General features: G+C 37.3%; 1 protein-coding gene across 1 annotated transcript in view; it reads right to left on the bottom strand.

Moving 5' to 3' along the window:
- Window positions 1-5,989: 5,989 nt before the first annotated feature.
- cabcoco1 (ciliary associated calcium binding coiled-coil 1) overlaps window positions 5,990-12,717 on the bottom strand; it is a 46,639-nt gene continuing 39,911 nt past the window's right edge. Inside the window, exons 5-8 of the mRNA XM_046854421.1 lie at window positions 11,388-11,460; window positions 9,400-9,510; window positions 8,129-8,275; window positions 5,990-6,232 (exon numbers count right to left, since the gene is read on the bottom strand). Coding sequence (XP_046710377.1) covers window positions 6,149-6,232; window positions 8,129-8,275; window positions 9,400-9,510; window positions 11,388-11,460 — 415 coding nt within the window. The 3' untranslated portion in view covers window positions 5,990-6,148. The remainder of the gene's footprint in view (window positions 6,233-8,128; window positions 8,276-9,399; window positions 9,511-11,387; window positions 11,461-12,717) is intronic.

Here is a 12,717-nt window from a genome sequence, read left to right on the forward strand (position 1 = left end):
TAGGAACACATTTAATCAGTGATTGGTTGATGGGAAAATGTTTTCACCAATTATTAGTCAATGGGAACAATTTTGATCAGTGATTGGCCGATGGAAACAATTTTTGATTAGTGATTCACTGAAAGTGAACAATTCTGATGAGTGATTGGCTGATGGGAACAATTGTGATCAGTGATTGGTTATAAAAACAATTTTGATCAGTGATTGGCTGACATGAACAATGGTGATCAGAAATTGGTCATGTGGAACAAATGTGATCAGTGACTGGTTGATGAAATCAATGATAATCAATTGGTTGACAGGAACAATGCTGACCAGTTCTTGGCTGATAAGAACATGGCGATCATTGATTGGTCAATTGGAATGATGCCGATCAGTGACTGGTTGATGGGTGATCAATGATTGGTTGAAAGAAACATTAATAATCAATGGTTGGTATACAGAAACAATAGTGATCAGTTTATGGTTGAAGGTAAGAATGTTGATCGGTGGGGATGAGGTAATCAGTGACTAGTCGATGAGGACAGTAGTGATCAGTTATTGCCAGGCTCCTCTTAAAAAAAAAAAACACGGTCCAATAAAAGTTAACAAATCTAGGGAAATCATCAACAAATCTTTCACCACTGATGGCATTGGCTCTGCTTGAAAAAAAATGTTTTAAATTACCAAACATGGAAGTGATATGGGACAAAATACGATAAGGGCAAAAGGCAAAATAAAGGAATATAATGGCTGAAATGAATAATACAACATTCCTTACTTAATTGCTTTGTGAATTAAAGATTAGATTATGAGATGATTAAAGATTGATTATGAATTTCGAAATTACTGCAGATTTTTGATACCCTGTTATCATTGTTATTGGTGTAAGGACAACAATTTCATAATTAGTATGGATACATGTATTTACATGTTCCTGCAATATTGCAATATATTAATTCATAACTTGAAGCAGATATTTTCAAGGCATTATGATCTAATATGGCAAAACCTTTGTAATGATAAATAAATGATAATAGCTAAATCTTGGAAATATACTGTATATATATGTGTGTGTGTGTTTACAGTGACCAGGCTCCCTTTAAAAATTATACATGATGCCTTCATGTGTCCCTTCAGAAAACATACGACAGATTTCCAACATAATGATGACCCCAAACACACTGCCAGGTTGACAACTGCCTTGCTGAAGGTGAAGGTAATAAAGGGGTTAAAATATGTCTGTATACCTGCATATTGAGCAACTGTGGGGCTCATCAAGCGGCAGGTGAAGAAGTGTCTTGTGTGTCTAACATCCAGCAGCTCCATGATGCCATTATGAAGGAGTTGAAGAGGATCTCAGCAACAACCTGTGCAGGTGTGGTGAATTCCATGTCCAGGAGGATTAAGGCAGTGCTGGATAACAATAGTGCTCACACAAAATATTACCACTTTGGACACCGGTTTGACATGTTTACTTAGGGTGTATTCACTTTTGTTGGCAGGTATTTTAGAAAATAATGGCTGTGTGTTGAGTTATTTTTAGTGGACAGTAAATCTGTACTGCTATACAAACTGCACATTGACTACTGTAAAATATATTAAAGATTTATTCCTAGAGTTTTATCCGTTGAGAATATATAATAATGGTGTATATATATATATATATATATATATATATATATATATATATATATATATATATATAAGGACCAAAGTGCAATGTGGATTTCGTATCTTTTACAAACATACTGTAAAGAGTAATTATTTTATCACACTATGTACTGTGACTCAGAAGTGCCATGTTCTTAATAATCATGAGACAGTAAATTACAGTCTGGCTTTGTCTGTAATGACCTTTTTTTATGGGCTTCTGGTTTATGGAGAGGAAGCATAAAGTGTTCAGTGTACACTCTCATCTTGAATAAATGTAACACATCTATTGAAAGGCAACTTTTTAAAAGGGAATTTTATCTTATCAGTGTAATCGAGTGCCGCCTGCAAGTATCTGACCTCGACAAACTCTAACCTTTGCGGTTTACTTACGAGCGGGGTGAGTTATATCGAGTCATTCATATGGCTGTACTTTCACAGTGACAGTCAGAATGGAGGAGATGTGGCAATTTTAACAGGTACAAACACATTTCTCTGCATTCCTTCCATTGAAATTGGGAAGGAAAAAGAAAGAATAAACAAGGCTGCCTGTAAAAAATGAGGAAATAAAGGCACAGGGTGGAGAATTAGTAATACATACATGGGGAAAAATTTGTATTATGTAATGGCAGTGAACAAGGCTCGAAAAGAATCTGAAGTGTAACCACAGGATAATGAGGCTGAACTATAGGTCGCGCTCTGCGCTGAAACACACAGGAAGCATGCTGTTAGTGTTCAAGTGTCAAGTTTCTAAAGAGGAAGTATTTTCATGTAAATGATATAGGGAGCAACGGTTAAAAATGACACGAGTACCATGGAAACAAATCAACGTGTAGCATTTGCATGGATATAAGGCCAATGAGGCAAAAAAAAAAAAATACACCAAAGTTGTTCTCTTTAAAAGGTTTCATCAGATTGCGACCGATTCTACTTTGTCATTATGAGCTCAGTAATGCCAAATTTCACCTCAGACATTATTTTTGTGTCTGTAACAGGACAGTAACTGCGGCTCTCCAGTGAAAACAGGCGCTATATTACATGGTTATTTAGGAATGTGTGGAAAGGCGAGAGACTACCAGTGAAGCACTCTGGATTCCCCTCCTAACTTTCCTCTACTCAAGGAAAATCTAGCATCTGGACCCGGGACCAGGACCAATGTTGGATTTTCAAACCCTTTCCATCCTCAACTTATCCTTTAAGCGTGTTAAATGTTATACTTTGTTATAATTTAGCGGAACGCCGTTAAAGTAATTTAAGCCGACAGCAGGCAATCATGAAAAGAGCTGTAAAAACTTTGTTATGCTTTCTCGCGCATTTGTTTGCAGAACGCCAGCGCCAGGGCTGCTTTCATCAACAGGAAGGGGAATTATCACAATTCGGTATTCGGGACTTTGTTGTGTTTGAGAGTGCCAGAAGCCTGGAGTCATTCTGTAACCACATAGGGCCTGTGACTCCCAATTTAAATCAAAGAGATATTTTGAGAAACAACTTGCTCATTTGTTTAAAAGGAGGAACGTGTACATTTCATTTTTAAACTGCTTTCCTGACTTGTTATTTAAACAAGGTCTTATTGCTCAGGCCTTTGGAAAGCGTCGGATTGGGTTTCACAGACCCGCGCTCGCGTGCAGGAGGAAGCGCTCACAAAGGCATTCGATGGCAATTAATAATATCGAGAATAAGATTAGAAGTGGAGTGGGGGGGAAGGAGAGAGGTCTGCACTGGTGCAGAAACAAGGAAACAGTCTGAATTTCAAAGGCGATGCGATAGAAGATAAACAACGTGCTGTTGTCAGCAAATTTGACCTCCCTTTACTTTTCCACCCCGTTCGATTGCGTAACCGACTGAAACGCTTTACATGATAGATTAAGTCTTGCAGCGTCGTTGTTTTAAGTGGGATGGTTATGAAATTATTTTTTCACAGAAATCTCTTTGATTTATGCTGCTTTTTTTGACAGGAAGTGCTGTTTTTGATTAAATGCCATAAATCGATTTTTGGCATGCTCGAGTTAATATACAGGAATGTTGTCTTTTATTTAATTTTTTTTTTTTCTTGACAGCTAACTGTGTCTTTTTACAACAAACATAAACAAAGCTTTCTTTTTCCGACTTATAGCTCCGGGGCAAACGTTTTGTGGCACAAAGAAAGAGAGAGGCAATACTGTACTGTACTGGACTGAGTGAAATGTAAACAAGTCCTATAAAGCACATGTTTACACCACCACAAAAGAGAGGGCAATTAAAGACCGAGATTGTGCACTGGACTGAGAGGGACTCCCTTGAGGAACACGAGCCGGGCTTGTTTCATTAAGCCTCAAACTCGCTGCTTGTAAGACGATGACGGCAAACCTCCCTGTGGTAATCCATTATCAGCATGAGGGGCAGGTGAGCGGCTCGGCACAGTGTGTTAAGTGATAAATATATCTGCAGTGTCTTTGTGTGACCAGCAGAGGGATTTTTTATATCTTTTTTAATTACTCTATGAACTGACAAAAAGGTCACTGAGCTCTTTGGCTTGGAAATGACTATAGCAGTCAGTATGCTGGGGTGGGGGCGTGGTTGGGGGGGAAGAAAAAGCAGTTCCAAACAACAGGCTGCACGAACATGTTCGTCAGGAATTCAGCCTAAGTATCTCAGTTTACCCCACTGTGTCAACACAAAGAGCCGCAGGCTAATGAAGAAATAAATCAACCGAGTAGGAAAAAGCAGCACGACGCAGGCATTGGCGAATATTAATGTAATCTGATACTGCGCTGACTGAACACACATGTTCAAGTTTATTCACTCTATAAATTATGAAAGACAAAATTAGATGGCTCTCCTGTTTCTAATACAAACTGCAGTGCATATTTATAGATATGTCTTCTTCTTTTTTTTTTTAATGCAGTGGAAAACTCACTATTCAGCTTTAATAATACATCACTTTATATGGCAACTCAGCTATTTAGGCCATGAGTTACCCTGCGTTGCCATAGCGCTGGGCTACTTTCACACAGCTAATGACTTGTGGGAAAAGCTCCACACAAAACCACTCGATTACATATTCCTTTTGCTCACGAGCTGTTAACGGGTATTATAACCGCTGTTTACATTAATAAATCCTAAGCGAACGTCTTTCTGCAAAGCGATGTCTTTTTTTCAAATCTGCTGTCAACATCAAACGCTCAGAATAATCATAGCTCAAATACAGCAAAGGGGAAAACCCACATTCTCAGTAAATCAAGATTACACTCTTTATGATTGGGTAAGTCCACAGGAATGTTTAGCACTGCAACAATGCATTCCATTGCTTAGTAAACAACATGACTGAATTTGCATTAATCCAACAAATTCTTGTTAGATTGGCTGTGGACACCTGACCAAAAAAAATTTGTATGTGCTTTTTGAACATCTCATTTCACATTTAGTCCATGTTGGATGTTTATTTTTTTTTAATTTTTGTATAAAAATATATCTTTTTTGTTTGTTCACTCTTCTGGGAGGATGTTCTACCAGATTTTGGAGTGTGTTTGTGGAGATTTGTGGGATTCATTCAACCACATGAGTGTTAGTAAAGTCAGGTACTAATGTAGGCCTGAGGTGCAGTCAGTGTTTACTTTCATCCCAAAGGTGTTCAATTGGGTTAAGATCAGAGCTTTATAGCAAGCCACTCACAATCTTAGCCTCCAAATGATGTAAAGCATATCTTCATGAAGCTGGCCTTGTGCACAACCGCACTGTCATTCTGGAACAGGTTTGTCTCTCCTAATTCATGTGAAGGGAAAATGTGACCACCTACAAAGTGATCCTAAACAACTTTGTCCCTCTAGCTTTGTAGGAACAATATGACTGGCTGGGAAAGTCAGGTGTCCCAATACTTTTGCTGCTTAGCAATTAGTTGGTCATTCCAGAAACCAAAATTAGTTTAGTCTCTCAGATTGTTTTATACCACAACGCTGTTTTGAATTTTTAAATCTGTATGGTCCGAAGGTGCTGATTAATTATCTATAACTGCGGCACTGTCAATAGTTTATAAATTAGTTTAAAAAGGATTTTATTGAAATAAAATGTTTATTATTACAATAAAAACTAAGTACCATTTTTTTGTGAAATTTCCTGAGTAGATATTTATCTCCTAGGCATTCTACTAGTTTATATATAATGAAAGATTGATTTAAAAAAAAAGTAATAATAAAATAATATATACACAATTATAGTAATAATAAAATAATATATACACATAATTATATTAATAATAAAATTATTATTATTGTATGTATTATTGTATGTATATATATATATATATATATATATATATATATATATATATATATATATATATATATATATGATGTGTCATAAATAAATAAATAATAAAAGCTCTTTTTGGAAATGATTTACCTCCAACAGCATACTGTCATTGTTTATTATTAAAGATATTAATTTTTTTATGTTTTTAATATATAACTAATGGTGTCATGTAATAATATTTTGCATATAAACAAAAAGAGCTGGATGATTGTGGCTTTTTTTCGCAGGGTTATTTGGACATCAGTCTCTTGAGACTCTCTAACTTGGCCATGTAGGTCTTTTCCTGGATGTGCAGCTTCTCTGTGAAATCTTCCTGAAATACAAAAATAAAAGGCACACAAACAAAACTCATCTATAACACTGTCACAGATATTCTAAAATGGGACATGTAAAACGGGACAAGCTGCATATTTCTACTCGCCTAAACAACCTGTTTAGAAACAACTGTGCTACAAGAATAAGTTGAACTCCCAGAAGTTAAGAATTTGATGTTTTAATAGCGAGGGTGAAGTTACTGTTCCTGAATCCTCATTGTACACAAGGACTTTTAAATGCCTCCAGCGCACATCTGTAATGGTAACAATATGGTTGGGAAGTCACCCACAGCATTTCTAGCATTTGCCTTTTTCAGAGTTTCTACCATATAAGGCTTGATGAGATCCACATGAGTTATGACACTCCTGGGAACTTTCGCAACTAAAATATCCCAGAGAGAGAGGGAGAGAAAAAAAAAACGGATGTTATTAAACTTCACTCAATGGGGGAAAGAAGAACGGTTCTAGTGGCAGATATAATCCACATCAAAATCAAACGTTTCAAACTAGCTGGAGCAGGCTGTGATGCTAAGCATATACTCAACAGCTTAACCCGATCCTGAGAGAAAAGCCTCAAAGGAAAGGAGAAGAGAAGAGAAGAAGAAGGAAAAAAATAAAACACACAACGAATGGTCAAGGCAGACTCCTTATGCTGGGAGAGTGTTTTTTTTGTTTTACACAAAGCTAAATATAGCTTGGAGTGAAATATGTAATTGAACCCGAGCAGATGTTACAGCGAAGTAAACAAAAAAAAATTGACGGAAATAGGACATTACAGCAGCTCATTCATACCCAAGCATATAAACAGCCTCTCGGTTTACACGGTGTCCACTGAAAGAAATGACTCGTTACAGGAACGGAGACGTCTTTATGGAAGTCGAGTCGAGTGCATGCAGAATCGCTTGTCCCGTCGAAATGAAAATCGCGCCGCTGTTTGTTAAGCTTGTGAGAATGTACGACAGGGAGGACACAATACAGCGATCTGCAAGGGCAGATTGTTTTCTGCAACTGCAGCACACCCAGTAATTCGATTCCACCTTAAGTCTAGCGTAAAATTAATCAGAATATCTGCCAGGAGCTGTCTAATGTGTTCCGTGTTATGTGCAGAATACCAACGATATTAAACTGTGGAAACTCAAGTTTTTTATATTAGATCTTTTCTTTTCTTTTTCTTTTTTATCTTTTGGCACAATCACTTGAGTAGAGGAGGCCGGTGGGACAGTATGAGCTCAGACCTGATATTTTCAATAATATCGTTCCATCCAGGAACCCTGCAGCTTCTCCCTCATTTGGTTTAACTTTTTTTTCTTAATATATGAAGGTTCCCTTTATTTGCATGCTTTGCAAACAAGGGAAAGGACAACCATGCAGATAATGGACCTCATTTATCAAACTGGAGACCAGTGATTGCACAGGAATGTCGATTGATAGTCTTCAGCTCGCATAACTGCCACGTGTTATGGCACATTTTTTAAAAATGAAACTCAATTCGTTTCAATGACTTGAGACAAGCAATTCAATTAGGATATAAGTAATGTCTAAGTTAATAGCGAGGAAGACTTAGTGTGTGTTTATGGTGGGTGACATAAACATAAAGGCATTAGATGCGGTCGCTGAAAGATTTACTGGCTGTTGCTTTTACGAGGTGCTCTTTTGCCATTTAGTCATCATTTTGTCCTTCTGAGTGTTGCAAGCATTGCCTTATATGGAAATTTGTGGGCTTGGTTATTTATCATTAGAATCATTAGAATGTATTACTGAAAATTGTAATTCTTTTATCAGTGTATTTGTGCCTGCGAAAACATTTATATACGACTAGATGAAAGCAGACCAAAATTCTTTTGACTTTTACACACAATGCTGATTCATTCTCACACCTGAAACATGTGTTATACCTGCAGTTTTACCAGCATTTCTCTGGTCATTTCCCCGAGCACTTCTTGCACATCTTCCACACTGAAGCCCTCCAGGCTTTCCAGTGTCTCTCCCTGTTCGCATTCAGCAGACTCATCCACGTTTTTTTCCAGGAGTGTGTCAGAATCCTGAGAGAATATTAAATAAATTTTATTTTAGCATAAATCCTGACCTGCCAGACAGCTATAAACAGTGTAACCAACATTCAAATGCACTGGATTACACAAACATGCCAGATGTGTTTACTGGTGTGAACTGTTTCCGCTAATGCTGCTGTAAGCCGGAAAGCTTGTTACATTCTTGGACTCTGCATAATAGAAAAAAAACGAAGTATTGCGATTTATGATGGGAACCTGCATTGTTAATAATGGGGAAAAGATGTTTTCGTGTAAATGGAGTAACCGTTTACAGATGAGATATGACACATGATTCTAAATAACTATTAAAAAGGGGCGTTAACGCAGAAGCAATATTGACACACAGGGAAAGGACCTTCTAAGAAAACTGTTAAAGGAGGCAGAGCACCTACATGTGGTCTTGCTTTGAACTGCATTTACAGTATTTGAAGTGTCCTTGTTATTACATGTTCTTGGTATTATTATAAAAATAAAAATAAAAACAGTTTTTTCAGCCTTTTCTAAAGTGTCAGCCATGATTTTATAGAAAATGAAACAATTGAACTTTCATAGAAATATAGAAATGTATTGAGTGTCGAGGCTTTTTGTCCGCAAGAGATTTAAATAGATAAATAAATAAATAAATAAATAAATATACAGTATATGCATAAATATATATATATATATATATATATATATATATATATATATATATATATATATATATATATATATATACCCACACATATATCATGTAGTATAAAACCACTTCTTCCCAAAATAAAGACGATTCAAGTGGAATTTTGGCCTGTGGACAGAGAGCAGATTGTTTGCGAATTACAGTCCCTCTCCTCCCTCACTATGGAGCACGGCCTGCATATTCCAGCTGGAGTGCTGCATGGTGCGAGCAAAAAGGAAAAATGTTACTCATACTTGGAACTAGATTCATGTTTCCTTTTCGAAATGATTCACATGTGAAACACATTTTCTCGCTTGCTGGTCATATCACAAGGCCAAAAACTGAATCACTACATGCACAACAACTGGAGACGGTTTAAAACCCTTTTTTCTTGTGTTGCTATGTAGAAAGTTTTGTTGTCGAATTTGTAATCCGTGTTTGGAGCAAGAGTCTTTACCTGATTAGGCGGCGCGTCAGGTGAAGGAGCTGTGTGACGGAGGTCGTCGGTTAACGTTCCCTCCCCCAGCGGAGCGATGAAGTCAGCTGAATCGACTACTTCGATGTTTCTCTGGAACGTCACACACCAACGATGATTGTCAATAACAGTGCATATCTTATCCACATGTCTACCTTGTTTACTTTAAAAAAAGGAGATTTTTTTTTGTGTTAATAAACGTTTATGCTCTGAGGTATTTAGGCTGCGCATTAGGGGCCTCGAGTTACATTTTCTTGTCATTTAGCTGGAATGCTTTTACAGTTCACTTGGCGGAAAGCCCCGCGAGCAGAACCCAAACTCAGCTCTGTAAGAAAAACAAAGGCGCTGCGGTTTACATATTTGAGATAATTACAATGTCAAATGGAGGGTGAGGGTAAAAACAATGGTCCTTCATTACTCAATTGCTGTGCATTACTCCTCTGCACATGATTCATGCTTTTTCATCTCCTGATAAACGAATTAACGTCACTTTAATGGCTCCAAAAAAAAAAAGAAAGAAGCCCTTTTTTCTGCTTCCCTTTGTGTAACTTGTTAAACATGTTGGTTCACTAAAATGTTTCCAATATACATAGAGAGACAAAGGAGGGGTGGAAAATGAGGACATTAATATTCAAACAGTGCTTTGAACCCTTCATCAAAACAAATAGAAAACGGCTCGTGTTATATGACATTCGGGACCCATTATGTCTGTGGCACAGCGCTTGACCTAGATTTGTTCACTGATCCCCACGATGCGCTGCAGCAAATATAGCTATTCGCTCGGAGCAGCTTAAAGCACCATTCAGGCGCTAAACAAATCTTGCTTCTTGTCTTAAGCTTCTGATGTAATGAGTTTTCCCATTTTCTTGGGACGTTACACTTTTAGAGTTCTGCGACGGTGAGACATGTCATGAATATTAATGGCACTTGGACGATAAAATATTAGCAATACCCTCTTTTTTCTTTGCTGTCTGACATTTTGAAAGTGTGTATGGGAACATAATCATTACATGTTAATAATGGATGAGCAAATCAGCTGAGAGGCAGGCTCAGATCCGCCCGAGCTGAATTTCAAACGGCGAGAGATGACAGCTCTCATTAATGCCTTTCGCCACCTGCAAAATGGAGCGGGCGTGCTTTTCTGAATGCCAAGACAAGACATGGAACAATTTACTGGTGCTTCATTTGCAGCTGCATCTGGGTTGTCTTATTTTAGAAGGAACCAGTGGTCGAATAGCTTTCGTACGGAGAAGAAAAAAAAAAAAAAAAAGGTCTGATTGGTGAATGTTTGCGTGGTAATTAAGATGATGATAAATGAATTTGAACAAGCTGTTATATCTGCTTCTGGTGAGTCACCACATATCTGCCATATCTGTGTCTTGAAATGGGATGGGATAAAAAACACATGCTAGTCAGCTTCAATTAAATTTCAGAGTAAAGCAATTACAAAGAAGATTGTGCTAAATTACACTTTGATTCGCTCAAATCCTTGAAAATGTCAATGTAGGCAATTAATCCCTTCTTATTTCCTTTTATTCGAAATGACATTGTTTGCACAAAAGACGAAATGCATTGAAAATGTTGTGCTAAAAACAATGAACCTGGGTTGAAGTAAAAACAACAAATATTATTTATGTAGAGAAATCTCGAGCCTTGTGCTTGATTGTTCGTGATAAGAGACAGTTTATCGCTATAAGAACAAAGATAGGAAAAGCTGGCTGATCTCCACACACGTCACTGCCCTTCCTTCTTACTCTTTTTAGGGTTCCTGTCACAGGACACATCCTCGCACTGGCTAAACACGATTATACATCTTTCTTGATTACCTGATTGCAGATTAATGACACTGGGGGTGTGGGGGACTACTACAGAATGCTGGAATTGAATCTGCATCATTTAAAATCCGTTATCTGAACCTCATGAAGCCTACATACATGCAATGTGTATAGATGTGATAAGATTGTAATCACCTCCATTCCAAACAGCATGTCGTCTCTCGACTGACTGAAGAGGAATTCGTAGAGTGTGTAATGCTGGAAAAGACTGCAATTGTACCACACAGTTAATATGCTGAATGCAAACAGATTTCCATTTGTTTCAACAATGACATGGAGGTGTTTGGTTAGGGTTCCTGAGGGAAGACTTTCAGGCATGATCTTTTTATGACAACTAGGTGGCAGGATTTCTCTTTGCAGAAGGCAAAATGCCTGACTAGAGTATTTAAAACACTGTTTATGAATTGATCAAAAAGCTATTATAACAATATTTTATAGTAATATAACAGTAATTTACATTACTTAATTTACCGTAAACTGTATAGTATTGTAATAACAATAAAATATAAGACTTTATATTTGTAGAGAAAATACACAATCACAACAAAAAAACACAGTGTACTTATTCTTGCAATTATAAAGCACAATAGGGAAAAAAGGAATATATTAGGAACACATGTACACCTGCAACATTATGATCTTATAACATTACGACCCGTGAAGTAAATAACACTGATCATCTATTCATCATGTTACCTGTTAGTGGGTGAGATAGTATACTAAGCAGTAAGTGAACATTTTGTTCTCAAAGTTGATGTCTTAGCAGCAGGAAAAATGGGCAAGCGTAAGGATTTGAGTGAGTTTGACAAGGGCCAAATTGTGATGGCTAGACGACTGGGTCAGAGCATCTCCAAAACTACAGCTCTTTTGGGGAGTTTCCCGGTCTGCTGTGGTCAGTATCTATTAAAAGTGGTCCAAGGAATGAACAGTGGTGAACCAGCAACAGGGTTATGGCAGCCAAGGCTCACAGATGCACGTGGGAAGCATAGGCTTACTTGTGTGGACGAGCTACCGTACAGACGAGCTACTGTAGCTCAAATTGCTGAAGAAGTTAATGTTTAAAGGGTCAGGACTGTTTTGGCAGCAAAAAGGGGACCAACACAATATTAGGTCTATATAAATATATATACTTTTCTGGACCAGAGAACTGCTCCTGGGTATTTTTCTTTTCATAAATTCCCCAAACCAGCTTGTCTGGCACCAACAACCATCTGTGATGTGAACATTATCTCAGACTCTGCATCTGCATGTATAATGTATTGTCCTACCATATGACTGACTGACTACATAACTTGAATGAATGTACAGGTGTTCATACTTGAAGTGAGTACTTCAATATTTGTATTGCACTTTTAACAATGTCCATTGTAAAAAGCAGTATGCAAATAAATATAAATTGAATTAAACTGAAGTTGCCTAGGTTATTGGTATGAGGCAATAAAACTTGCAATTAAATATGTTCATG

The sequence above is a fragment of the Silurus meridionalis genome, chromosome 7, assembly GCF_014805685.1.
Source record: "Silurus meridionalis isolate SWU-2019-XX chromosome 7, ASM1480568v1, whole genome shotgun sequence".
NCBI classification, from domain to species: domain Eukaryota; kingdom Metazoa; phylum Chordata; class Actinopteri; order Siluriformes; family Siluridae; genus Silurus; species Silurus meridionalis.